At 44.0% G+C, this 27,242-nt stretch overlaps 1 protein-coding gene across 1 annotated transcript in view; it reads left to right on the top strand.

Moving 5' to 3' along the window:
- Window positions 1–7,204: 7,204 nt before the first annotated feature.
- Window positions 7,205–27,242, top strand: part of LOC131264266 (transcription factor hamlet-like) — a 46,162-nt gene continuing 26,124 nt past the window's right edge. The window contains exons 1-5 of the mRNA XM_058266550.1: window positions 7,205–7,217; window positions 10,284–10,411; window positions 10,479–10,655; window positions 24,364–24,492; window positions 24,620–24,734. Of these exons, the coding sequence (XP_058122533.1) occupies window positions 7,205–7,217; window positions 10,284–10,411; window positions 10,479–10,655; window positions 24,364–24,492; window positions 24,620–24,734 (562 nt within the window). The remainder of the gene's footprint in view (window positions 7,218–10,283; window positions 10,412–10,478; window positions 10,656–24,363; window positions 24,493–24,619; window positions 24,735–27,242) is intronic.

Here is a 27,242-nt window from a genome sequence, read left to right as displayed (position 1 = left end):
AGTGGTTCGGCCGTCCGTGGAGCATTATATTGTTCTCTTTTTCATCCACCCCCAAGAAGCGGTGCTCGATGCCTCTCACACATCTTTTGCGTTTATTTAGAACTGTGTCAGATAAATAAAGATAAACCTCGACAAGTGGATGGACGCATGTGCCCCACATGCCGCAAGTGCTGGGATATAAATATGTTCTGATACCAATGTTTGATGTTTTTTATGGGACTTCTTCGCGAAATCTAATCCACCGATTTAACAAAAAATCATATTTTCTTTCAATAAAAGATGGATATATTTGAAATTAGAAGAGCACCCAAATCGTACCCGAACAGGAAGTTCGAAAATGTATCTCTTTCTTATGTTTGCTTGGAGCACTGGAAGGTGGAATTGAAATCTGATTATGAGAGAAAAAGAGATATTTTAAGATAGATACATTCTCCTTGCAATGAAACCTTGGCTTTGTCAAAATCCAGCAAATTCCATCACGAACACACTCATTTTTGTTGCAATGGCACCATTATCAGTTGTTAGAGCTACATCCGAAGGATGTCCTCTAAGCTGTTTGTCAGTGGTAGTATCTCTCGGCGAAGGTAGTAGTCGTCTGCTGTCCGCTTTTTATCGCACTCTCCGGGTTTCGGTCGGTAACCATGGCGATGTCGTCGGTAGGTTGTCCATCATGGCATCCGTGTCAGAACCCCGGTAGTCAGAACGCATCCTTCCGTGTGTAGGTGGGGAGCATCGGTAGCGTGGCGAAGTGAGAGGCACGATTCACTCCTTATCGTTCCGTGTGTTTTTGGGGGCGAACACTTTGTGCGCATACTCTGTGCGGTGTGTGTTGGGGCCTGGAACAGTTGGAGAATCGGCACACCGACCGACCGAGGCGCTGATGCGCTGATAACGACGAGAGGTTGCAATGCATCCTATAGAATTGCAGCATCATCCTCTTGTAAAGCCCGCCCTCCACGAGGGCAGAGATAATGAGGTACGCTCGTTCATTCGCCATTCGCTCGGGCTGAAGCTCAGAAGCTGTGTTTGTGTATGTGTTCGGTGTAGGGAGCGCATCCAACTGTGTGCTGTTCGGTGCGACAGAAAAGAGATACAACGAGATCTTCGCCATCTCTTCGAGTACGAATGTCCTCGTCGTGGTTATCCGCAGGACACTCTCTCTATGGAACGCTATCTCTCTTGCTCTGCCTCTACACAAACAACAGCATCACAGCCCACCGCCTATCGCACCGCCACGTGCAGCCTCCTTATCTGCACGTCGGTTTTGCCCGAATGCTCCATCGGTTTTCGCTGGCGGTTGTCCTCCGGTGTTGTGGGGGTTGTCTGAGCCGTGTCTCCGCTTATCTCTGTGTGTGCGTGCACCCTTCTGTGCGTTTCCCTCCTTGCGTGACGTCGTGCCGCCGCGCCGCAGCGTGACTGGTTGGCGCGCGGTACGAACACTGTGCACAGCGTAATCGGAGAGGAGGAGCTAAGCGTTGTAAACGGTGTGATGATGATGCTGCCGCTGCTATTATTATTCCACCCCGGGGTGGACATCGAAAGAGACAACGCGTTGTCGTTGGTTAGATTTGCGGGAATCATCGTTCTCGGATGAATGCGATGAACGTTGTATGTCAACGGTGCGTTTGATGGTGCCATTCCTAGAACCTTTGAGATACATAGGAAAGAATGAAAGATACATAGAGACACTTTGTGGTACATAAGCATGGTAACATTGGTAACAATAAAATCGACATTATGTTCCAAGAAACATTACCGGGGTACATTTGAGCAGCCTTACTTTCATCCTATTCAAACCGATCAAAGGAGCCTTTATCGAACCAACACCAACGGGCTACTATCTTTCACAATCAATCAATATTTTCATTGTTCCTAAGGTATCGATTATCTGCCATCTTTTTTTTTTAATGTTCTTTTTCGCTGCATCTCGTTCGCTCTCGATCGTCATCATTCTTGTTTTTCGGGGGAAATCTCAGCGCAATGACGGATGGTGAAGTTCTCTTTTTTTCCTGAATTTCCTCTTCGTGCTTTGATCCGCATCCTTGTTGGATGAACCGGACATCCTTTACATCTCTTGTGTGCGGCTAGAGGAACTCACCTACACACACGTACACACAAAACACAACCAGGATGAAACGATGAAAAATTTATCTCCCTTTTTTTCCAAATCGTCCTTGTGCTCATTCATCTGTCGAGGCTACATAGGAGATCATGCTCATGTGTACCCAAAGGGCATTTGCGTCGTCAGTGTGGGGAAAAAATAAATGGGGATGTTCCACGGGAAGGGAGAGAGAGAGAGAGCGAGGGACAAAGTAAGATACCACCGATCGTTGGAGAGAGTGAACCAACAGGACAGATAATCAAGGACCGTTGTCAGTGGCGGAAGGATGCATGCGCATGTGTGCCGGCTGCATTCCCGGGGCCATATAATGTCGACTGTCACGGGCGGTCTCCATCGGTTCCCCAAGCGATGTGTGCGCGGTCGTGGTTTCACCCTCGCGTTCTTCGTGCAAGTGTGCGGAAAGGATTTATTCCTCTGCACCGTTCGTCCGCGACCCTTACCCTCACGGAGCTGAAGTTAGACTATTTTTGTCACCGAATCATTCGTCCGTTCTGGATACAACTGTAGCGAACCCCGTGGGCATTCATTCATGCTCCGATTTGTTCTCTCGCCTACCCCCGGGCGTCGGTGTATCCTTCATCCCGCTCGGAGAGCTCACGAGCGGTTCCATGTAACCGTGATTCATTCTGGCCGTGCTCAATTCATCGGTGCCACTTTTATGCTCGGCCGCAAGAAGCATAGCGTTTATATATGCGTACCGAGAGGGGGTTGTTTTCCCGGACCCCTTGCGCGATCTGAGCCCTGGGAGGAAAAGAGCGCTACGGACAACGGAAATCAGCCTGAGTGGGAAAGGCGATTGAAAGAATCGAGAACGAAGGTTCGCTGGGCGACAAAAGTTTTCTAGCGTGTAAGTAGGAAAGCGAATATGTTTGCGTTTGTGCGACACGAATGAACACACAAATGGATGGATCGGTGGCCGTTGTTGTCGATGGTGTTGTTGTTTGCCCGCGGGCAAAAGTGAGACGTGCCGAGCACGGAGAGAACCCGACCCGAGGGAAGGCCCGAGAGGCGTGATGTGCCTAGTGCGAGCAGGACCGACGACAGAACGATGCGGATCCCGGATGATGAAGATGTGACGATGTGACGACGACTGTCAGTGGCCGTTGCATGTTGGGAAGAACTTTGTTAGTCTATTCTTAGCATCTCCCTCAGACAGACAACCGATCATTGCTTTCGCTCCCTTCCGGTACGGTGCACGGGTTTTCGCGGGTCGGACCGTGATCCTTACGGCGATCGATACGCGAATTGCGTGAAAATACGTCGGGAAAAGCGTTTCCAGCGAGTGTTGTGGTGTGTAGTAGATTTCACGAATTTTTAATTGTGGGAATTCGTACCGTCAAATAGGAATATGTAAACGAGTGAACAATTTGCATGGTTTTGTGACACGTTTTACCAAAGTTATTCCATCCAGAGTGAGTAGATAATCTACTTGATTTTCATAGGAAATTATAGAAAAACGTGGGAAATGCAATGACAAGTTTGTGAAACGGTACAATACTGAAAAAAAAACACACACAGATAAGAAGTAAACAAATAGGCACAAGTGTGACGCAGAAAGAACTGATGTGTGCTTGGGCGTTAGCTAAGTGAAACAACAATTTCTCCATCGTTTATTTGCTGTCAATCGCAAAACAAGTAGTGTTCAAATAAGTTGGAAGTGTTGGTGCTATATACAAGTGTGTTGTTTAGTTTTCGTTCATTCTTCTGTTAAACGAAAAAGCGATAATTAATTGCTGTGACGTAGATCTGCATGTGTTTTGCGTGAGCGGAGCGTTTATCAGTTCTTCCATGCTATGGTTGATATCGAACTGATGATGCCAGGTATGGGAATATTGTTTGGAAAAAAAGTTAATCAATCAGTGCCACCGTTGGACACGGTTCTATTGATGTGTGGTAGTTTTTATTCATCTCAGCATACAACTAACCATTTATGCTGATTGGAATAATATGTGTTTTCAAGCACGAGCATGTTTCCTTTCTGCTATTTTGCGTGTGTAAAGAGAATATATCTGCTGGACTTCAGGTGTACGAGTTTCTTTTTCACATTTTTCCATCGCCGATCCTCTGATTGCTGATAATGGACGTTAATTAATTATGAGTTAACACTCAAGCGGCTAGCTCTTCGCCACGTGAAAGACCCAAACACTCGAAACACAAGAAAGGCAAACCATTTCCCTTCCATCAATTTCATCTAGTTAACCAATAAAGTGTCGGGGTGTTTTGGCAAAACGGATAGAACTCGCCCACCCGAATCTACTCCCGGCCCTTACGGTCTGGTTAATCGCGAAACAATGGCCTGCACGTTATCTGATTTGCATAAATTTTATCGTCCATTCCTTTGGCCTGATGGAATCAGGCATTCCCGAATTACCTCTCACGCTTGGGAAACCTGGCAAAAAAAGGACGTTGCAAATGATGTACTGGTCGTTAAGGAATACCGATTGCTTGCAAAAAAAAAGAACGAGCGAGGGTGTAAAGTTATTTTGTCGTTGGTTTTATGATTGAATAATTGTAACTTTTCGCGAGCTTGCAAGGTTCGGTCTGCTTACCGCGAAGGGATAAAAAAATTGTGGACCCACGGATCAAACGAGCGGGGGATTTTATGTATTTATATGCGCGTGCTTGTTAAATATTAAACACTGAATTACCGTAATAGAGTTATAGGACCCCTAGGAGCCCTACGTCCATCTGGGTCCGTATTTAAATGCTTCGATGACTAAACCACGGGTGTGGACGATTAATTGCCAACGTTGGCCCTGTGTTTGTATAGTTTTATTTCACGAGGCAAATGTGCTACATACAACAGGCAAAACTAAGTGCGATATTAAAAGAAACACTCGCTCGCCGGTTTGGCTACAGAACCTCCCTGATCTCCCTATCCATTCAGTTCGTGACAGATTTCCTTTTCATACATTTCTTCGGCATCGTTTCATGTTTTCCGTTGTCGATCGTTTATTTCTCAGTGGTTATTTAATGGCGAGCGTCGAAAAAAAAGGATCGTCTATATCGTGGCAGATTAGAGGGGAATGTGTAACACTATCGTGAGCATGAATATGAAATTTACTGCCAAAATATTATCGCGGATGGTTTTGGGCTCTCCCTCGGAACGTTCACGTACCCCAAGTAACTGTTGCTTTAGTCGCCACTATTTACAGCGACCTTGTCTTAGAGAGGGTGTAGTGGATGAGCTTGGGGCTACCGATATGATTTCTGTGGTTTTTCCCTTCATCTTTTTATTCAGGGGTCTATTTAATGCCCTCGTTCGCGAAAGATTGCTAAAAGTATGCTAAACTGTGTTCGGTGGTTGTAACCAAAATTTAGTGGTCAATATTTTTTTAATGATCCGATACGATGAGAAACATGCTCAATCATGGTTGTGCGTTTATTTATGGTTGGTTGCATACATAAAGAAACATACAAACCTGATTAGCCATGTTTCTGATCGCCGCAACTTTATTCCAGTTTTATCACTACAAATCGGCTGTTAAGCAACTTATTTGCAAATCTACTGAGATTAGGGAAATGTTACCAAAGGAACGACTCATTGAATATTTAGTTACCGAACGCAAGTGCTACAAGCATGGCAGAGCTTTTTTAACAAGTGTTTTCTTAAGGATTCTAGTGACTCTTTAAATAAATCATAACATGATTACTCTCTGGTATACAAATTGCATAAATTAAGGGCCCTATAAATAAACACGATGACAAACAAATGGAACCTGTTTATTTTGTTTGACCTGTTTTTGACCATAGAAAGTTACACAAAGCTCTTAAAGGTCTTAAAAGAATGCTCAGGACGACGTAATATACACGGAAAACTGAAAATTGCACCTCATAAAAAGACACAACAACAGCATAAAGGCCAAGATAAATCTACATCAAATAAACGAGTGATTCTGGCATGAAAGAATTCGCTAGGAAGATTTGTTTATTTTCTCGTTATCATTCACCGTCGCCGAACCGCATCGTTTCCGGTTTAGTGCAAAGGCGTGGGTCGGTAAGAGGAAAAAAAGGCATATATGCACAGGATGTACCGAAACGTTTGTGTTCCTTTCAAACGTAGTTTACTGCCACCACAGGACATTCAATCCTGCATGCGATAAATAAGGGAAGTAAAAAAAAAACCGTGTCCTTTATAAGCGTACCTGTTCGTTGGATAAACAGAACGATCAAGAACGTTTAAAAGAGCCTGGCTGAAGATGAACTAATAGACAAACGTAATAAAAGAGGGTGGACAAAACGTAGCATGGAAATATTATCTTGTCGAGCAATTATGATAATTTTCCTCTCTCTCAACTCGTTTCGGGGCGAATTCTGGACATCAGCCGACATGCACTCCCGGACAGACACAATGGAGCTAAAGGAAGCAACGCCATTGGATCAAACAAGGGAAGCAAACTGCTTCCTGTCCCAACGGTGGCCTTCGCCGGCCTTAGTACCTTCAGGAGCAACGCGAGTCGAGCATAGATAAAAAGAATGATTGAATCTGCCCGGTCCGATGATAAAACCTGTTCCCGGGACCATCCACCACAGGGCAGCGGTTTGCGATGCGGTTTCCTTTCGCCGCCCCTCCGGCACGAGGAAGGCGTGTGAGCCAAGCGGAGGAGGTGCCGGGGATGCTGCTGTGTTCATGTGATCATGTGAGACCGCTTTGTGCACTTGAGAGATTCGACCAGATAGGAAAGGGCCTTCAGGCGGATAAAGGAAAAACAGAAGCGTTGGCCGTCGTTGTCTGTGCCTTGCGGGACAGACTACTTCCGATTCTTGGTTTCTGGTGTCTGTTTTTGTGTTCGAATGATCAGATGTAACTAGATATGTTTGCGTTTGAATGAATGAAATGGAGCTGAGATGATCAGAAATCGGGCAGATGGGAAAACCATTCCGTTACACAGAGGGCATCGGATATGTAAGATTTATTCTACGTGACAATTCATCCATTCTTGCAGAGTTCCAACCCATCCAAATTATCTGCAACGCAGCATTCTGCGCCAAGACCATAGTTTTTGACACGGTTTACATTTATCATCACATTTATTTTGGTACAACTATTTCAAGAGTCTTTCTGTTTCTTCCATTCTCGCAATGACGACACAATGTATGTGCACTGACCACGGCTTCGGTGGCTGAGGCGCACTGGTGTGATCATCACAAGTGGGACATTATCAGCTTTCAGCGGAAGAGACCGCACCATAACGCTGTGTTGTTTACTCCCCCATCCTCCCCATCTTCCCTCACGGTTATGCTTGCTCCCCATTCCCATCGTGCGTTAGATCTAATATCGCTCTAAGCGCGTCCGATACATTGTGTTGGCACGGGAATGCCAGCGCAGAAAACCGAGAAGAGCATCATCTAAGATTTCGGCTTCAAATTGTTTGTATCGTCTTGTTTATTCGTAGTTGGAATCTGCCTTAGCCAAAAATCTCCGCCGTTCGGTAAAGTGCCGCCGTTGCTAAAACACGTTGTTTTAGTTTGAGGTTTTCGGTGACAAGGCACGTTCGGTTCGCTACATGCAGATATATGCTGCTACCATAAACAAAAGCAATTTTGTATGCCTCGAATGATCGGTTCATTCATGGATATTGGGGTATGGTATTATGTTTTTAAGTTCGCAGAATCTGACCAAATCTGCGAGAGTTTTAATATGTAAAATATGATCCAATGATGGCATGGTTTATATTTTCTTTTACCATTTGAATGGATGGATGCTTTCGGTAATAAACAGTTGTAAACTGTTGGAAATATATTTAAAACTGTTTTACAGTTCTAGTATTAGTCACACTCTTTCAATGGAAGTATTCAACAAAGAAAAAATCGGGAAGTAATATTGAACTGTGGATCGCTCATAAAAGCGAATTTTAATCTTCAATCGAATGAGGTCGGTCGAAGTGTCACCGAAAGGAGGTCGAAGAGTCTGTTCACCCGACCAGGTGCCGTATCAGTCGGTTTTCCGATGATGTCCTTCCGGGACACGCTCGTAATTGGCTTTTTCTTTCCCCGAAAAAAGGATCAATAGATCAGTAGCAGCTACTCTAGCGTGCCTTCGGAGACTGGGAGTGTTATTTTGCGCACCTCGAACCGCCGCAGTGCTTGTTCCTGACAAGGGCTAAACAAACAATTTGCAGTAGATTAGAAGACATCGGGGCACGGTGAGCTGAGAGCTGGTAGAGGGTAAGGGAAAGAGAAAGGTATATGCCAAGTGATCCTTTTAAATCAATTTCTTCAATGTAACCGTGGTTGAATCCCAATCACCTTTCAGGTAAATCGTTGTTTACCTCTGTTTGGCCCACTCTTTTGGGTGACAATTTCTGAAGGGTTCTTCAGGAACTAGTCGAATCCTTCCGGAATTCTAGTTTCGAGGTGTGCTGTTTCCATTTTTTTCGGTTTTAAATTAAACACTTCTAGCGTGTTCGTTTCCTTAAACTCTCACTCTGTTTTCCGCAACTGAAACGGTGACAGTTTGGTTGTGACGATTTGTCCTGGTATCTTGTGCACCTTTTTTTCTTATTGGTCCCCTGTTTTGTTTTTCTTGGATCCTGTTTTTGCTGAAATCTTTACGCTAGAGATCAACGCCACCGGGTTCGGATTTCACGCAGGATTAAACGATTTCCCAAGAAAATCCTGCTCCAGCCCTCCGGATCGTTGGCTTCTGCCGTGACACGACCGGCTTGGTATTAAATTTCCTTCCGAAATCGGGACTCTCTTTCTCTCTGCCTCTCTCGGTCTGTGCTGAAAATGATATTTAAATGCAGCTCGAGTGTTTGTTTCGGTTGGTGTGCGATCTGAGTGGCCGATTGTCGGCAAATTAGAATAAAATTAGTTTATTTTAATCGTGTGTATTTAAATCGGATAAGTTACACGGGGTTGATGCGATGGCTCGTGCCACGAGCCCAACACTTGGGGTTTTTCTTCCTCTCTTTGATGCTCGATGCTAACAGTTGCTTAAGCATAATTGATGAAAGGGTTTCAGATTTGGGTATTTTCTAGCAACTTTCTTGACGATGCGATGAACTCGGCAGTTTGGAACTTCCCATCCCATGACTTTATGAGCGAAACCCTTTATTTCAAATGCGTTTCAGCGATTGAGTAACACTGATACAGAGTAAAATAGGTCAGTCACGTATATTTTTACGACCGCAGCACTTGGCAGCACTCGGCAGAAGTAAGGGAAAGCAGATAGAGCAAAAGATAGAGCCGAGAATGATCAATTTCCATTGATCTGGAACCTCGCGACGGATTAACACTCATCCTCGGCGTCAAGTGCGACCGAGTGCGCTGAGACGACAATCTCGGCTAGAAAATGGAAAAAATCAATTATGACACCAGAACCATCCGGCCAACGGGACCATATGGGAGCGCGAAGGGAATATCGCAATGATTTCCTCTGTCTTCGAGTTTTCCCGAAAACAGACGCCGATGCTTGAATTACGCTGTTCTAATTATCTCGAGCTCACGACAGGCCCATCGATGGTTTAAATAAAAAGCGGGCAGTGCGTCTTCCAGTGCGTACCAAGTTGGAATGCTGAGTCACATCTCGCCCGGGGACCCGGCTCTGTTAATATACGGTGGTCATAAAATATTCCTCGAGAGTGACAAGTTGGAACATTTGCGTTAATGTGTTTACACAACAGTGTCCCATGGAAAGTGTGATGTTGTGAAGCAATCGGCGGTTGATCGCTGGATGTGGCATCATTGTTTTACTGCGTTTAAAAAAGTGTCTGGATGTTAGAAATAAAAAACACAAACAGATAGGAGATTCAACTCTATTCTGCGAATGAAGGGTTTCAAGAGTCTTCGTGATCCAAAACTGATAATTTTATTTGTAAGGTTTTGACATTTGTAATAAAAAAGATTTAAAATTTGAAAATAAGTGTTGTGTAAACCTTGGTTGCGCAAGGACTTCTGGCTTGAAAAAAGATATTGTATTAATTATTAGTAGCAAAGCAAGTCATGCGCTGTCAACTTATTTGGCAGTTCCAGTGTTTTCTTTCTTGCGTTTGGAAAATATATTTCGTGTTTATTTTTTGTTTCAAAGTAGTACAAAATCAGTGCTTTCGATAGTATAACGACGCTGTAGGGCTCTTGAAAAACAAAAAAAAAAAAAAATCTTAGCAAATTTGACAAAGGGAGATGAATTATTCAAATCATTTTCGTTTATCTACAGGCATCGGTGGCGACGAATCGGACGCATCTCGTGGACTGCCGGTTAACCTAGAAGTGCCTCCAGGACTGCCAACGATGCTTCACCATCCCGTCCTGCCGATAATGGACGGTGTTCGGGAACAATTAAAGGTGTGTAGTGCGCGCATTTTGAAAACGAGATAGAACCCTAAACTGCATTGTTTCTATTATACGGCAGCTTCAGAGCGCGCAACAGTTCCTTCAACAAATGGCCCGACTTCAGCGACCGCCACCGGATTTGGACGTGCAGACCGGATCCGTTGTGGCGCTCAAAATCATCCCGAAAGGCACCCAGTATGGCCCGTTCGTGGGGAAGCTGCTGCGGGAACCGATGGATCGGCGGTACGCCTGGGAGGTAAGCGAACGTTACGAAAGATCAAACATGTTTTCCACCAACCATCTTATTGGCACCTCAGGAGCAGAAGTGCGAGAATTATATTCCACAACGCACTGGCACGTGCTCAAAGATAACCTCCTTCAATGTACAAAGGGAAAAGGAAAAGAGCATATGCCACCGATTTTTCCTTTCCGGATCGTTAGGATTGGGTTTCTCGTTGATGTGTATCAGACTTCAATTTTCTACTTTCCACGTCCCGGTTGTAGAGGGGGTGCGTTAACGCATCATTAAGATAGCGCAGGATTACAGTCGCTTCAAGAGGCTCAAGTGGGTGCTCGGTGCTGTTGTGGTGGTTGGTCCCCCATCGAGCGGCAGGCGATAATTGCTTCACTTTTGCAGACCACCTGATGTGGTTGTGGTACGTGAAGCGGAACCAGAACGAACCTTTTTCAGAACCGCAATTATTTTGGAATCAAAGTTAAATCTGTTTTTACAGCAATAATTCGCAAAGTATCAATTTTTTACTCGGACCTTCCTTTTTGGGCCTTCTTCGGAAGGTGCTTATTTTAGGGATTACAAGCACTGGCGTTTCATTCTTGAAATTGGCTAATGTCAATTAGAGAGCTTACAGCTTCTGTCTGAGCTGAGACTTTTTAGTCTTATTTCGAAATCTATAAGTTGAAAACTAGCAAACTGGCTTGTCAGACAATAATTAAATTTATTTCAAACAATCAATTTTTTTCAATCTTGTTTATAATTGCGTAACTAGTTACATTATCAACAGCAGAGGCCCTTGAAGTGTTCAATCAGTCAATTTGCCTTCTCAATTTTTGTTAGTCAATTTGCAAACATGATTGATTATCTTGTCAAGAATTATCCCTCTTCTTTTTTTAAGACGATCTAATTGAGCAAATTGATGCTTCTGATCAATGATATTTTGTAACGGCTGAGTTTTGCTCTAACAACTGAAAAGTGCATTGTCATTTGGGGAAAAAATACCTCACTTACTGAACATCATTAATAATCCCCTTGTCAAATGGCATTTTTGTGTGAAATTCAGCATTCTTTTCAATTAAACGAGTTGCTTAGAAGAAGATACCAATTTGAAGCATTTCTTTGTTAATTGTGGAGGGTTGTCATGTTGTTATCTTCTCAACAACGTGCAGGTAATGTTGAATCAGGAAGCGTTTAGGCTGTTTGTTATTCTGTAGATTTTTGAAGTATGAAGACATTTGTTTAGAACTCTATTTCCTCAAGGCTACAATTTTTGTTATTTTACCATGCCAATACATTTTCGCAATGCTGACATATTTTCCTTCGCTTTAATCTGTTCTTTTTTTCTGAAGCATAATACATAGAACGCCGGAAGTAGCTTGATGAAACTATTGCGTTTAGAAAACCCGAACCCAGTCGTCAGAAATGGATCACCAGGTTTTGATAAGAATGCAATTTTAGGGAATGGCACGCGCTGACAGTATGTCACTGGCGTATGTGTGTCCATTATCCATTGGCTATTGTCCAGCACTTGACGTGTCCAGGAAGATTCATTCGATGTTCGACACTCGCAGGTAGCAGCATGAAACGTGGCGTCTGAGCGCACCGTAAACTCCACACCCAGGTGATGACTTGTTGATTGATGATAGCTGAACGGACAACGGCTCTGCTGGCGGAGATTGCTATCGATCTTCATTTAATTCCGCTTAAGCGCACCTCCGTTTGGCGCACGGTTGCGTGGGTCTCTCCAGGGATTCCCGGCCCAAACCGATGCGGTGGGTCCCCTGGATGGTCTGGATTTCCTCCGGACATTCGGCATGATTGTCCCCGGTATCGCGATCATGATGATGGACATTGTGTCACCGGTTTTGCCTATCCCCATCGGTCGGGTCGATCCATCGACCGAGAGGACGGCGAAGGTGACAGTCGAGATAAACGACTGTGTCATAACAAACAATTGAGGTTCTTTCGGTGTAGAGTGAGGACGCTCGATGTGCGTGTGTGCTCTACTTATTGTCTCGGTTGACTTCACGGTGATTAAATGTTTTTTTTTTAAATGTATCACTTTCGTTTGGATAGTCTTTAAGACAGCGGGAGCGCCTTGGCAGGATAAGATAGAGCTCGAAAGATAGCGAATGGCGGGTGATTTAGGATGGCATCCGAAGGGAGAAGGGGTTGTTGAATGGTCATTTATCGATGGCGTTAAACAGGAAGATCGATTTCGGAAGGCATGGAGTGTATTTCAATGATAGTTGATTGACAGGCTTGAGGTCTAAATGATAAGATGTTTCTGGGATTTTTAAGGTCCAGGATTGTCCCAAGGGAAGTTACCAGAAAGAGATTAAATGACTTGACTTATTGTGTTATTGTTACCATTTGCCTTTTTTGGAATATTAACAATCTACACTTGGATTAATGATAGCAAAATAACACACCGTTGATAAACGAGATTCGACCATCGATTGGTTGATCATTGATTCGTAACCATTTTCCAATATTTGTTCGGCGGTGGCGCATCTGAATCCTCTCAGCAGCCCAATGATACGACGACTGTTCGCAATGGATTTGCGGCGTAATCGTGCGTAAAATGTGCGCATAAGACCCTGATAAATCAACCATCATCGTCTGCGAGAGCCGCCTGCAAGCTTACAGGGATTATTCGTTAGTTTCTGGCTCAACTTTTGCCCCACGATGCGATTACAATTGTTATTAGTGTTGCTTAATCATTTTCCGCAGCCCGCGTCCTGTAGTGACTTGCGGTGTGGGGTGTGCGGCGGAGAGTGTGTGCTGTTTTTGATTGCCCGTGTACGAGATTTATGATTTATGTTCTCGAGCCGGTGTGTCCCGGTGCCGCTTGAGTGGCGATTGCGTCAGTTGTGGATCTACTATTGGAAAAAAAGAACAGCAAAGGAATTGCAAAGATATCGGCCATCGATTGGATTAGAGATAAGGTTCTGTTTGCTACAAAATCAGTTACTTGATACCGCTGTATTTTTACTAAACTTATCCAATCATTTTGGGTAAGAGAATTGTTGTTTTTGCTTAGATTTGTTTCTTTATCCTCTCAGTTTTAAATACTACAATGTTTCAAGAAGTTCTTTGACATGTACCATAAAATGAAACTAAATGAAACAAGAAATATAGCAACAAAGAATGACACAATTATAGAAATTTTCTAAGTTTAACCTTGGATTCAAGTAGTTTTAAACCAATCGACGTTAGTTGTACGTAAGGCGTCTTGTTTCTAATTGTCCTATAAAACAGGGAAAACAACTCCGCATGCAGTTCCCTGCCAAAGTCGTACGCTCATAAAAAGTAATAAACGATAAATCATAAAGCAATATCAAGTCAGTCAGTCGCACGCACTTGACCTCCCCATTCCGCTCACGCAAAGCGAGCCTAATAATCTCAACCCGAGGAGCGTGTGCGTGTGTGGCCAACAGCCCGCTGTAACAAGTCGTTGAGGTCATCCCGGTGCCGGTCCGAACCATCGGATTAGTTGGCGTGCGAAGCGAGCGGGTGCGTTTCGGATAAGATTTCTTACCACTTTGCTACGTTACTAATAGATAGGAGGAAAGTTCCTTTCGTGTTCCGCAGCACGAATGAAGCCATCATATCTTCGCTTTCGGCAGGGTTTGTTCAGTGGCAGTGTACTGATAGTAATTCGCAACGATTTGAGCAAGCAGCGACCGTCCGTTCGAAAAGGGTGCCTTCCGACTGACCGTCTTTTCGCTTTCCCGAAGGGGGAAAAATTTCGTCAAGAATGAATTGTGTAATAATGTAATAAATGTTTTCCCCCTGGACACGGAAGAAAGTATGCTTCAGCTTAGCTTAGGAGGGTGGTTTCGTAGGTGAACAGTTCGTTGGTCCCCTTAGGAGGTCCCTAACGGGCAGCGTGGAACGTGTCGTCCATGTTTTGGTCAGCGGAAGGATAGAACATCAAGACAGCAACCTGCACTATCACCGCAACATGACACAAACACATTTGTTAAGATATACCCCCGCGTTCAGTCCGCGCTCTCGCTGGGGTGGGAACTTTTCGGGACACAGGGAGAGGGTCCTTTCATGTCGTTCCCGAAAGGTGGCACCCGTGAGCTGGACTTCTTGCAAAAACTTCTCTCGAGCCGAAACGAGGCCGGCGGGAAAATGGATGGGTAATATTTAGAGGTTTTGTAAGTAAGCCATCGTCTTGCTTCCACCTCTCGCATGCTAAACCTTGGGCACATACGGGTGGCCAGTGCCATGAAGTACAGCCGACGCCATTGTCTGCTGGTAAGCGGTTTAGGTGGTTTTTTTTCTTCAATCTTTTTTGGAAAAAGGATACTCCTTCCGTATTTTAGCACCGGCACCGGAACCGGACAGAATGGACAGTGGTGGCTGCTGCTGGCAGGAAGTGTCGTTTGTCTTGTCGTGACTGGCCGGATATATCGCCGCGGTGGTGCTTTGGTTGCGGAAAATCCTGGAGAAAGCGTGGGGACACTGTTATTGCCGTTGTAAATTTTGTTCAATGGGGTTAGTTTTGTCCACGGTTGAGTTGTCTTGCGTGGTATCACATTCTTAAGCGTTTTGGAAAATTAAAGGAAAAACAGTACAGCAATTGTTTTTGTTGCTAGCAACTGTTAGCCTTAAAAATTCAATTTTTATGAAAACGTTTTATTCATCGAAACAAGTAATGAAGAAATATTTCTCATGAAATGGTTTATCGAATTTTTCTTAAGTTTTATGTTACTTTCAGATCTCCAGCTCATTTGTGGTAGAAAAACACTACTATAAAATCCAAAAAGCTTGTTTATCCAAACCCACGAGTTGATAAATGAGTGACATGAAATGGAAAAATGGTAGAATTCATTTTCATCCCGAACTGGTCCATAATGGTGCACGGACCCGGGAGCTGAATATTGTGTCGGATAGAAAGAGGAGAAAGTGGCGGAGGTGCAAATGGAGGCGAAGAGAGTGTAAATTAATACTAAAAAGTTGCAATAAAATTATAATTAAAATTTTATGCTTAATATGTTATGGGCATCCAACCGACTCGTTTTGCGAAGAAGGGTATTTATTGTATTTTACATTTTTCCTCGCACACACTTTTCCTCTCTTATCCTCTCCGTTTGAACAAGTTTGATGTGGTATTGTTGTAGTTCGTTTGCGGTGTTTTGCAGCACAAATTTGTGAAAGTATTCATAGCACAGCGGTACGCAGTTTTCGCGTGAGCGTTGAGATTGGACAAAAAAGTTCGCGATGAATTGAAGCCATCAGCAGTTGATGTTCGCCCTCCGGGAAGCTCGGCGCTGGCTCGCACACATCAAAGGGGAAAAGTTTCCGATTTTCTAGTCCACTGCCAGCGCTACCGGTGGACAATCGCCGGTGACTACGGGGTCGTCGGGACGTGAAATTGTGTGAAACATTAATTACATTTCAGCAAAAATAACATCCCGCTTTGGGGGTTTGTGAGGAGCGAGGAGTGAGCATACACTCGAACACACATCTACGCCAGCGAACCGTGTGTTCGGGGGATGTAGTTTTGTCACAGTGCTAAAATTTTAATGAGTTCCCACCACCTTCTTCTGTCCCTTCGGTTCCAACAGGACGAGCGGTGGGCCCCTGATGTGCTGGATGATGATGGGTGATAGGGATGAAAAATAATAATTTACGCCCCGATAAATCGACAGCGCCTCGGTGGAGGCAACATGACGCACGATTATGTGTACGGTTGGCCGATCCTTACTGGCGCTTTTATGCGTTAATTGCCTCAAAATGTGACGCCATTTATTATCATCATTTCACTCGACCCCGACCCGATAGGTCCGAGGATAGGAGGGTGGATGAACAAGGGTGAAAATTGAGTTGCGTTATGCTGTAATCAGCATGCATTCACTGTTTTATGTGCAAATGGTTCGTGCTGTGGTTCTAGATGTAAAGTGCTTCTGGAGGATCTTTTACAAAAGCACTATGAATTGAATTCAATCTCTTGCGTGTTAATTTACTACTTACAATGTTTGTACCTTATGTTTAAATTTATTATCAACAAATATAATTTCTTAATTCTTTTCTGACAGAATCCCATAAATTTTTCGTGAAGCCACACAAATTATAAAGTAGGTTTCACAAACTCTTCAAAAAGGAATCTCGCATCAGCTGTCTCTTTTACTTCGGGGTTGAAGAAAGTATTTTGATTGACAGATGAACGTTATGACTTACTGTTAGCGGTAATTGCTACCGACTTCAGCAACTTGATACTTTCGAAGGAATTCGTTAGCGACAATATACGTCGAGTTCGAGTTCACGAAAGGATTAAGCTTTGAGGCAAACTCAGGTCACAAGTAACGGCGATTAGGTCCCATTATTCAATCAATCGATGTGTTTAGAACATGTTAGTTTTTTTGCGCCATTTTGTGGACGTTGGTCAAGCTGATGTATGCTACTATTTGTACTGTAGATGCTAGGGTTAGATGAGGCATAATCCAGTTGCTGCTGGTTTTGCCTTTAACTCTTTTTCTTATGCTAATTAAATTCTCTTCCAGGGAGACTATCTTACACAGGTATTCTATCGTACCAGAGAAACGCTTTCAAAGGCCTAAAATGATTGACAGCGTGCTGGCCTTAGGGGAAAATGGCGGTAATGGTAACGTCTAACCTTAGAACAGCTCGCATAAATCAGTTAGCTCGATTTAGAAACCAATCTGGTATAAATTTACGAACATTTATTTCTGTTTATAGATGTTGATCAAATATACTTCAGTTATTCTGCGTTATTCGTTAAATCTATTCGGTAACGGTTTCGGGGACTTAAATCTTTCCTTGGAAGTCTGCGATATAATCCTGCAAATTGAAACCAAAACATATTTATTACGGGAAAGAATGGCGAATGCGCTACCCGATAAATTGAGTACATCGGCATCAGGTTCGGAGAAGGCTTGAAATGATCGGTAAAAGAAGAAGCGCGTCCCAACGGCATTTTATTTCTCAATAAATGTTTGGCGCCATCACGCCACCAAAGTATGGGCAATTTGTGTCAACTGGATGGATTCATCCCAAAATTTGACGAATTACGTTTCATTCAGAAGATATCAAAGAAGGATTTTTTTTGGAGGAGAAATAAAAAAACAGTGAAGAGCTAATCCCTTTACGGGATCCGTGTGCGTCGACTGATCAGAAGGATCCTAATCCTATCGGAACCTTTTCCGCTTTCCTGGCTGTGCCGCATCTTTGATTGAGATATCAAGGTGTCTCCCATGAACCTCGAGGTAGGTAGCATGGTAGCTCAATCTGCTTCCGCAAACTCGGCAGGAAGAATAGAGTCGTCAGAAATTGACACGGCGTACAGCTGATGATCGAATTAGCCGTGGTGGTTTCGAGGTCGTTTGTTCGGATTTCATATCTACCTTTTTATTTTGCCTTTTTTCACATGTTTTTTTTTGTGAAGCAAGTGATCCTCCTTTCCGTTCCGTTCGCTTCTGCGTCTTCCCCGCGGAAGAAGCCCTTTTCCAGGTGTAAATTAGTGGTCTCTCTGAAGAAGATCTGCGCACATCAGAGAGTTGAAAATATTCATCTGTCGGGGACGACTTTGGTAATAAAATCGGAGAGCCTTGCTGTCTCGCCCTTAAAATGCTCGGTTGATCGTTGGAAAGGAAAATCCGTGAAACCACACCAACTGGTGATGGAAAAGTAGATCATATCTTCCCATCCCTTCAACCTACCCTCACGGGACTATGAATGGGTGTGAGAAAGAGAGAGCCGATGCAGTAAATAACAATTTTAGATTCCTCGGTTGCAACGGGATTTTTGTTCAGGAGTCCTGTTCGGGAAAGGGCGAATGGTGTGAATTTGATGATTGACACTTGGACATGAGATACGAAAAAAGGGGTTAGCGTATTAGGAGCATGCATGTGTGAGGATTAGGCTGTGGAAAAAAGAGCGCGATAGAGTTAGGATGCATTAGGCAAAGGCAATGTGCCATTCTCATAGCTAATGTTAAAAGAATATATCTTATGTAGTCTTTTATTAAAATTTTAAATAAATCAGACTTCATATATATTAATCTTAAATCAAGTTCTTTTTTGAACGTTTCGGTGATGCTATTGTTTTGAGTTTCCATTTCAAATCTTGTAGAAATTTTGTATTGTCAATGGAATGCGTTTTTTGGTCACTTGCCGGCCAGAAGAAACGATGTAAAGAAAGGATTTTAAATGCTACCTGCATTCTTTTTGCTTCGTGTCCGTTCATCTGCATGTCATATTATTCTTTTTTCTGCCTGCATTCTGCTGCATTCACCCGCTGCACCCGCAGTGTTCGAAAGCGAAGGATTAGGAGTGTGAAAAGCACCGTGCTTTTGGGTCGGAAAGCTGTAGAATAATAGCATCTGATTATTGACACCTCTCTGCCGAGCCTGAAAAGCGTTTTCAAGAGAAGCGGGATCACTTGTTTGATCCTTGTCTTTATTTGAAATCTTGTATCTTTTTCACATTGAAGAGCCTCATCGTGCATTGAGGTGTGCATATTTGCCACCAACGAAAGATGACAAAGATTTTCCCCAGAGAAGGGAGGTGAAAATTTATCTCTTTTATCTTTTTTTTCTGCGAAATATTTAACGAGGCAGAAAATTGTAATGAATTTGTTTCATTCAGAACTGTGAAGACGTGCGATAAAGCCACTTTTTACCCCGATTTGTAGAAGCCAGTCACGGTGAGGTTATTAAAATTCGATTTTCACCATTTTCTATCTAGTGTTGCCTGGTTTGTGCCTTTTCCAATTTCCTTGGCATTTTATGGTGTTATCATGATTTTCAACACATTATTGCTATTCACTTACCAAGGACAGTAAATCTTCATGAGATCACTTCCCCACCTCCACCGCAACCGAATCCCAATTGGCACTTTCCGCTTGAAATGTGGGAAAATCAATTGCCCTTATCACAAGGACGTAAACCATCCCGCCAGGGACGTCCGTTTCGGTCGGAAAAGGGGGTGACTTGACACAACAACCGAGAGACTAATGTGGGAAATATGTTTCAATCGGCTCCGCTCCGGCGTCTTCCTCGCCTTGTGTTGGAATATTCAACACATCTTCCCACTTGCCGCGCCGGGAATATCATTCACTCGCTTCGGCCCCGTTTTCTGCTCGTCCTTGGAAATACGGTAAATGCGTGGAGAAACGGCGAAATAAAAACAAGTCGAAGTATACTCCCTTTTCATCATCAATTCTCGGTACGCCCTCGAGGCATCCTTCCGGTTTCCGAAGGGGGAGGGGGTAGCAAAAAGGAGGGTGGTTTTTGTCTACCCGGCCCCATCCGGGTGAACTCCCGGCCCAAAAGTGTGCTTGAAAAGCCACCAACGTGGATTGTTGCTCAATTTTGATTAAATTACCACCGCTTGGAGTGTTTTTAAATATGTTTTCTCCCTTCCCCCACGAAAACCTCGATTTTCCGTTCGAGCCTTGATTTTTCCTACGTTTTTTTCCCCTCCGGCCGGAGGTTGTTGATTTGCGATGTGTTTACCAGCGGTTTACAGCAAGCAGCAGGCAAGCGGAGGGCGGTCCGTTTCGTGCCGAGCCGATTTTCCAAATGGGGGTGAACGGGACGACGTTTGGTGAATAAGTGATGGGTTTTGTATATTGTTTTTCCTCCCGTTAGGAGGGTCGGTTGCTGTCTGCTTCGGTGTGGAACCACTTTGTACGGCCAGATAGACAAGTTCGGCTGCGAAGAAGTCAATCCGAGAGGGACGAAATGACCAAACCGTGGTTGACTTTTCGATGCCGGTTGTTGTAGTTTTGTTTCGGCGCTAATGGAAATTAGCATATTTTCCTTCCATCGCGCACCCTTGAAAACATCACTCCGATGTGCCCTTTGCCCGGTTGGGTTTTTCCCTTGCCATTTCCGAACCAAAATCATGTACCACCACTTGAAATAGATATTCATAATCTCCAATCCTCTTGTACTTCTTTACCGTACTCTGACTTTTTATTTAAGGATATGAAATTTTTCTTTTCCTTACCCGCAATCGATTGTTAATTGAACGGAGGTTTTCCGATACGGCCTCGTCTATGAATTGGTAATGTGTCGCACGCCCGTTTCGGAAGCCCAAGTGCGGTCCCAAAGGAGCAAAACCACAGAGGAACAAAACCCACCGATTATGGATGTAAATTGGGTCCTGGGCAGATGACCGGAATCGTCATCGGAAATTGACAACTGATTGATTGACGGGTCGGTGTGTCTGGTTGACGTTTTCGAGTGTCCGCTCTAACGCGCGACACAATGGAACACTCATTACCGGCGCGCGCGGTTACATCGATTGGTATGCAAATGTGACCTATCGATTCCGAGATAATGGAATTGCGGTATATCGACAGTGTATGTGGGAAAATGTTTCTCAGAGTGTATGTATAACATAGCTTGAATATTATCAAGCCAACCGATGTACCTTCTCTTTGGTGATATATGAGTTGACGTGGATCTGATCGAAGCCATCGTTGTGTCCAGCTTGTGCCGGACAGCTATTAATTGGAGGCGATTACTCATTTACTTTAGACTGAGAATCAGAACTATCCGAGTCAATGTCTTCTGCTTTTCCAACATATTAGAACGATGCTGTACAGATACCGTTTGTCACAAACTGTCTGATTTCATGCACGTTCAATTACAGGAATTAGTTCAAGACCAGCTGTGGCATAAGTTGCTCAACTGTGTGTCGCAACATCAAATATTTTGAATGCCCATAAATTATCAGTTTTAACTACTTGGTCCGGTGTTTCATACTTCGTCTCCTCTATCCAGTTACTCTCGTGCGTAAGTATCAGTCCAACAGCTTGGTTTCATCTTAAGCACCAAACAGATGAGGATAGATTTTTAATAACTTTATAATTAAGCGTGAAATTCGGTTGCCTTCTGTGGCTTTCCAGCGTTCGCTTCCCTTGCAGGGATAGAAAGTCGACTGCATTTGTATCGTACTTGAAAGAGGTCTTCAGTATCTTTCAGGTCCCGGGCAAGTGACACACAAGGGTGACAGTCTCGGAAGACGGTTTCGGTATCTCTGAGACTCCCGTCGTAGAAGCGCACGCTCTTTTCCATTATCCGCTCAAGCAGATGCCTAAGCAAACATATACTTGAAGTCCTCGACGGTGTGGTCTCCTAGGGGTGCCTGCGGTACGGCGTGACTTCCAAGTTCATCGCACCCTTTCCCTTTTAGTTGTTATTTTGTGTTTCTCTTTTGCGAAGCTTATCACATGAATCATCGGTGTCGCTTAGCGATATCTTTTATGTCTACAAAGACGTGGAAAATAAAAACTCTTTAAGCGGCTCGTCTGCGCTAGAGTGTCTCGAAATAGAATAAGATAAAACTGAAGCGAATATATATTCGATGAACCATTTCTAGCAATCATCAAACCTTCCGTCGGACCAGACTAGACTATGTGCTAACGAATTCACAAAACGACTTTTGCACTCCGTCACGGCTATTACGGGTGTCGCCACCGGTCGGCAGCAGCTATAAGGCCCACACTGCCTTAGAAAGGCAGGAAATGGAAAAAATAAAACCCCCAAGAATCGACCCATTTCCAGGCAACTTGGCTAAGGCGACCCCACGTCGCCGAGCGTTGTCCGGACGAATAATGAGGTTCCTTCTTTGACGCACGTCCATTCGCCTAATAGCACAATGTCTTCCCGATCGTGTCCCGATCGTAAAATGCGTGAGTTGTGCGTTCGAAGATGATAGCTCACGTACGGCGGCAGTATTGAGATCAGCGCAGGGTGCGCGTCTTACAAGGAAGTAGGTGACCGATGGAAGGACCAACCGCCGGGAGCCGGGGGCGGAACGTGGAGTCCCAGCGGTGATGGGTTACTTGTATATTGTACAATATCACGTACAAAGATCATCTTTCTCTGGTCTCTGGGAAGCGGTCACTAACTGCTTCCCGGCAAGTTGCCTACCGTCTGCCCGGGAAACGAAAGATTCGTTCCACTGCCGTCTCTTTCACTCGCAGATCATAGCCGCTCCGTGGTAACATGTTGTGTGTCCGGAAATCTACGCCGCTATCTTTCGAAACCTCAAATTTTAATTATATTTTCCACATGCCGGCCCTCTGCGTGTTGCATGTGTTTGGAAAAACGAATGAGAGATGAGCGTTTGCTCGCCGAACGTGCCGAAACATTGATGGAAAGATAGAAAGTAGATCGGTTTGTTGAAAATCTTGCTCTCCGGCTCCCGAACAAAAGGTTCATGGAAATGGTCTTGTATCTGGGTGACATCATGTCTTCACGTTAAAAAAAATGAATGCATACCGAATCTTCTTTTTGCTACGTGTTAATGTCCTGTAAGAAATTTCATTTTCTTCCTCTTCTGTAGGTTTCTTTGCTGCGGAACTTTGATTTTGACGACTTAGGACGTTGTTCTGATTGTTCCTCAAAATTAGATGAATTTGTACTGTCCTCTCGGCGTTGCGTTTCTGCTGCCCTTCTTTTGGGATCATGGTCGGAATGAATTTTGTTAATCTCCCTTCCTCCTAGTATGTCTAATTTTTCCCGAAACCTTGTTCTCGTCTTCTCGACTTTTCACGTCGGACATGCTAGCCGGACAATGAAGCCTCTAGCAGCGCTACCGATCTTTAATCTGCTCAAGATTTTTCGATTGCATACAAGCATAGTTCCATTATGGAGGCTAAAGGATCCGTTTCGTTCACACTTGCGGATTATCGATTCTGTCTTTTACGTTTCTCGTTCCCTTTTTTAAAGCATTTTGTCTCTGGTCAGTCCGGGATCGATGGGCTGCATGCGAAATGTATTCCGACGTCCTTTTGACAATTTCACACTTGGTCTTGCCTCTCTCAACTAGAACGATTTTTGGGAAACGGTGCTAAGATGGTTTGTGTTAATCCCGTTTTTCAACGAAATTAATTTTTAATTTGCTCTCCATGGTGACCGATGGCCCGAACAGCGATCGGAAGGATAAAGCGAGTGAATAAGGCCGGTTGAATTGAAGAAAGCAAAACCGTACGTGTCAATCGGTGCCATCGGCCGATTGGTCGGAAAATGAACCGTAAAAAGGAGATAGAATCACCTTTGACGGGCAAGGACAGAATCAATGGTGTCCTGCTATATCCTGTATGCTCCGGGAGGGGTCATCCTTGTTCGTGATTGGACAATAGCCGTCGGTTTTCTTTTACGCATGCGACGTCCAAGAAAAGGGATTCATGTCTATGTACAGAATACGCAACAGCGATGGGATAAAATATGAAACGTGTGCGATAAAATATGATGGCCATTCGCAAAAGGGATATTTGTAACTGAGAAGCTGAAGGAATGGAAATCTAAATCTACATTAAAATACTTGTAAGTTGGAGATATTCTATGACATTTAGCTTGCTTTTTGTTGTTATACTCATATGGTGAGAAAGAGTTGTAATGAAATGTACCATTTGGACCTTTACCAATTTTCCAATAGCCTAAAATTAATACGTTTATTGGTTTAAAAGTTGAAAATCGTGAGACGGAAAATAATTTTAAACATTATTTAACCGTTTCAACCGATTGCATATATTGTGGCGTACGGTTCCTAGCATAACCGGTTCAACCTGTGTGTCTTGGCTAAACGGTTCACTGGTTCCATAACCTGCCACCAGGGTTCGGACGCTTCTAATCAATGAAGATTTGATTTGTTTAAATTTGATTTGTTTAAAATCTTCTTTCTTTAATAAAAAATTATAAAATTCATCTTTTTAATTTTTCCATCATTCTTCATTTCAGGTGGTTGACCTTGATGTCCGAGGCTGGCTAGACGCAACACCGGAGCCGACAAACTGGATGAAACACATTCGCAGCACTGCTTCCAGCACGGAAGAGGTGAATGTGCAACATTTTCTCAAAGATGGTCATGTGAGTCTTAGCGATTGGTGAAATTGTTGGATCCGTTCCTCAAACTCGATACAAATTTCTAACATTACGCGCTTTCGTCTTCTCCTCCTCCCCGTTCCCTTTTTTCTGCTGTCAATTCTATTTCCAGCTGTGGTACGAAGTGATATGTGATATCAGTCCCGGAAGGGAACTGCTGCTCGGTCCGAAGGTTCCTCTGCATCCCCGGGACGGCCAAGACGAGCGGAGCAGCGAACGTGGATCGGGTGAGTGAACACGCTACTTCGTGTGTTGTTTCTTCTTCATCGTCATCGAGCTGCAGTAAGGTCGTTATCAAACCGATTTCATCGCAGATGTGTGCGAACAAAGTGCTGAAAGGATTAACTTCTCCCCTCGCTCGAAGTGTATCGTTGCGTTGAAACGATCAGCTAGTGCCAAGCGGCTAATAACTCAACAATAAGATTAGTTAACGATCATGCCCAACCCTCAGCTCCGATGCAAATGCAAATAATGTAAATAATAAACTCTCCACTATTCATTTTCCACGCGCCCGTGATTTGGGTGGAATTAAAATTTAGACGATCAAAGGATTAAGCAACAGGACTCTGCACAGCAAATGGCGCGTGCCTTCTGGTTTGGCATGATTGTTTGTCGATGCTTTGGTTTGAATCAAATTACCGTCCGGAAGCAGTGAACTCAATTAAATTAGAAACTCCGGTTGCTCGGCGAATGATCTTATTCCGCACTGGAAAGGGAAATCATTTTAATCCCCACGATTAGATGATTATCGCGTGTCGGTAAAATGCAAACGGTTCCTCTTTTAAAAGTTAGAAATATCCGTGAAAGGATATGCAGAATAGATTTCTCGTTACGAGTCAACGAAATTCGCTTCAATACACGATTAACTCGTGGTGCAGTTAGTCTGATATGTACGTTTTTACATCTCTCTTGATACACAGTTTTTTTTTACCGTGGTTCAAACTGGTTCATGGGTGTGATTTTTTATTTTCCTGTTCCATTTTTATAAAATCCACGTGTCTTGATTTGATATGATACCGTGATACATGTTTGTTATGCTTTTTATGTTTGTTTTTTTTTTTCGTACAAATTTAAATGGATGGGAGGATTTGATGAAGCTGTTAATGGAATTGGTGGGGTGACATTTTTTTTAAATACAAACAAACTTTTTTATGACAAAATAGCTTGAAAGACCCTAACAACTTTTTTGTAGTTCTTGTCTTTTTAGAATTTTTCATTCGTCGGTCTTTCATGGATTTCAAATGATTGTCTATGCTTTAATATAAAAAAGAATTGTGCGCGGATGCTTTACAACTTCATACAACGTTACATTGAAGTCAAACGCTTGGAACATTCTACAGCGCATTCTTCATTCTACAGAGCGTTGATTTGATTCAACTTCACAACAGCTGTCCCCTATCAACTCCAAAAAACATCCTTGCATCGTTACGACATCGACTCGGCATTCATTTTTCACCCATCGATCGATATCCTTTCGGGGGAGCTGATGTTGCCAAGTCAATTAATCATCCTTCCCACATCAACAGTAATCGATCGTCGACCGCCGATCGTATCCTTTCATCGCCATGCCGGGATTCACTCGGTGCGAAGGACTTTGTTTGCAGAAAAGGGTTAGATAGGTACGATACTGCCGTCCTTACTGTAATCCTTCCTTCAGTCGCGCGACCTTGAAATCGATTCTGACCCCTCGCACAGAAACAAGGGACAATTTTCGGTTAATTGATTTTGCCACATTTGGTCACAACTGTCCCTTCGTGCCGGCTGTCCTGGGAGCGGATCACACACAGTCCTCCTCCTTCCATTTGCTGGTGATTAAGAATCCCACAGGATGACGCACCGGACGACACCCTAGCCGGAACGGAAGCTGACGGTTTATTAGTTGACGTAAAGGATTAATGTCCATTTCGCCGGTGCCGAAGTGGGGTGCACTTTTTGTTGTTTTCCCTCCGGTGCCAAGGACCGAATCGTTGCACCCGGATAATTCTACATCCCCCATCCTCCAATCCGTCGAGAAAAAGGTGTTGAATCATCCGATACGCGAGTGACAGTTACATCACCCATCCGCCACCCTGCGTGCGTGCCGGGATGCGCATAGGGGTGGATTATGATTGGCAGTTTTTATCGCACCACCGTGTGTTTGTGCAGGGCCGGGCAAAAAGGACATCGACCATTTTCGCGCTCGCGAAGGGAACGAAGCGAAATCCGGATCATCCGGTTCGTCCGGCGGGGTTCGACGAGCGCGTTGTTGTGCGTGTTCTTAATTCGCCTCCAATGAGTTCAAACGGTGTGCATTTTATTTATCTTTCGATTGCCATTACCTCAACACACACCCTCTGGTGCCGTCGTTCGAAGTTCTTGCTCTTGTGAGCTACATGTGTACAACATGGTTCAGTGGCGGAGGCAAACAAATGGTTACAAATGCAGGACGCGGGAGCTCTGGAGGACAAGAGCGGATCGATTTCATCCGAGCCGAGGGTCGCAGGAGGCAAATCATAATTTCACACAACGTTACCGAAACGGTTGCCAATCGCGTGCCGCGCGGAGAGAGCGGCGAGGGTACGCCGTGTGCAGGATTTAGGACCGAACCATCCCGGACGGAAGGTCGAATGCATCTTTATTCCTGCCCTTTTTTTCTATCCTCCCCGTTTCTCTGTCTCTCGCTGGCTGCGGGGTGTAAATTGATAAATTATGTCATCCCAAAACGCTTCCAAATGTGAGGAGCAGGAGGAGAGGAA

The sequence above is a fragment of the Anopheles coustani genome, chromosome 2 (genome assembly GCF_943734705.1).
Source record: "Anopheles coustani chromosome 2, idAnoCousDA_361_x.2, whole genome shotgun sequence".
In the NCBI taxonomy this organism is placed as follows: Eukaryota; Metazoa; Arthropoda; class Insecta; order Diptera; family Culicidae; genus Anopheles; species Anopheles coustani.
This window is presented reverse-complemented; position numbering and strand designations above follow the sequence as displayed.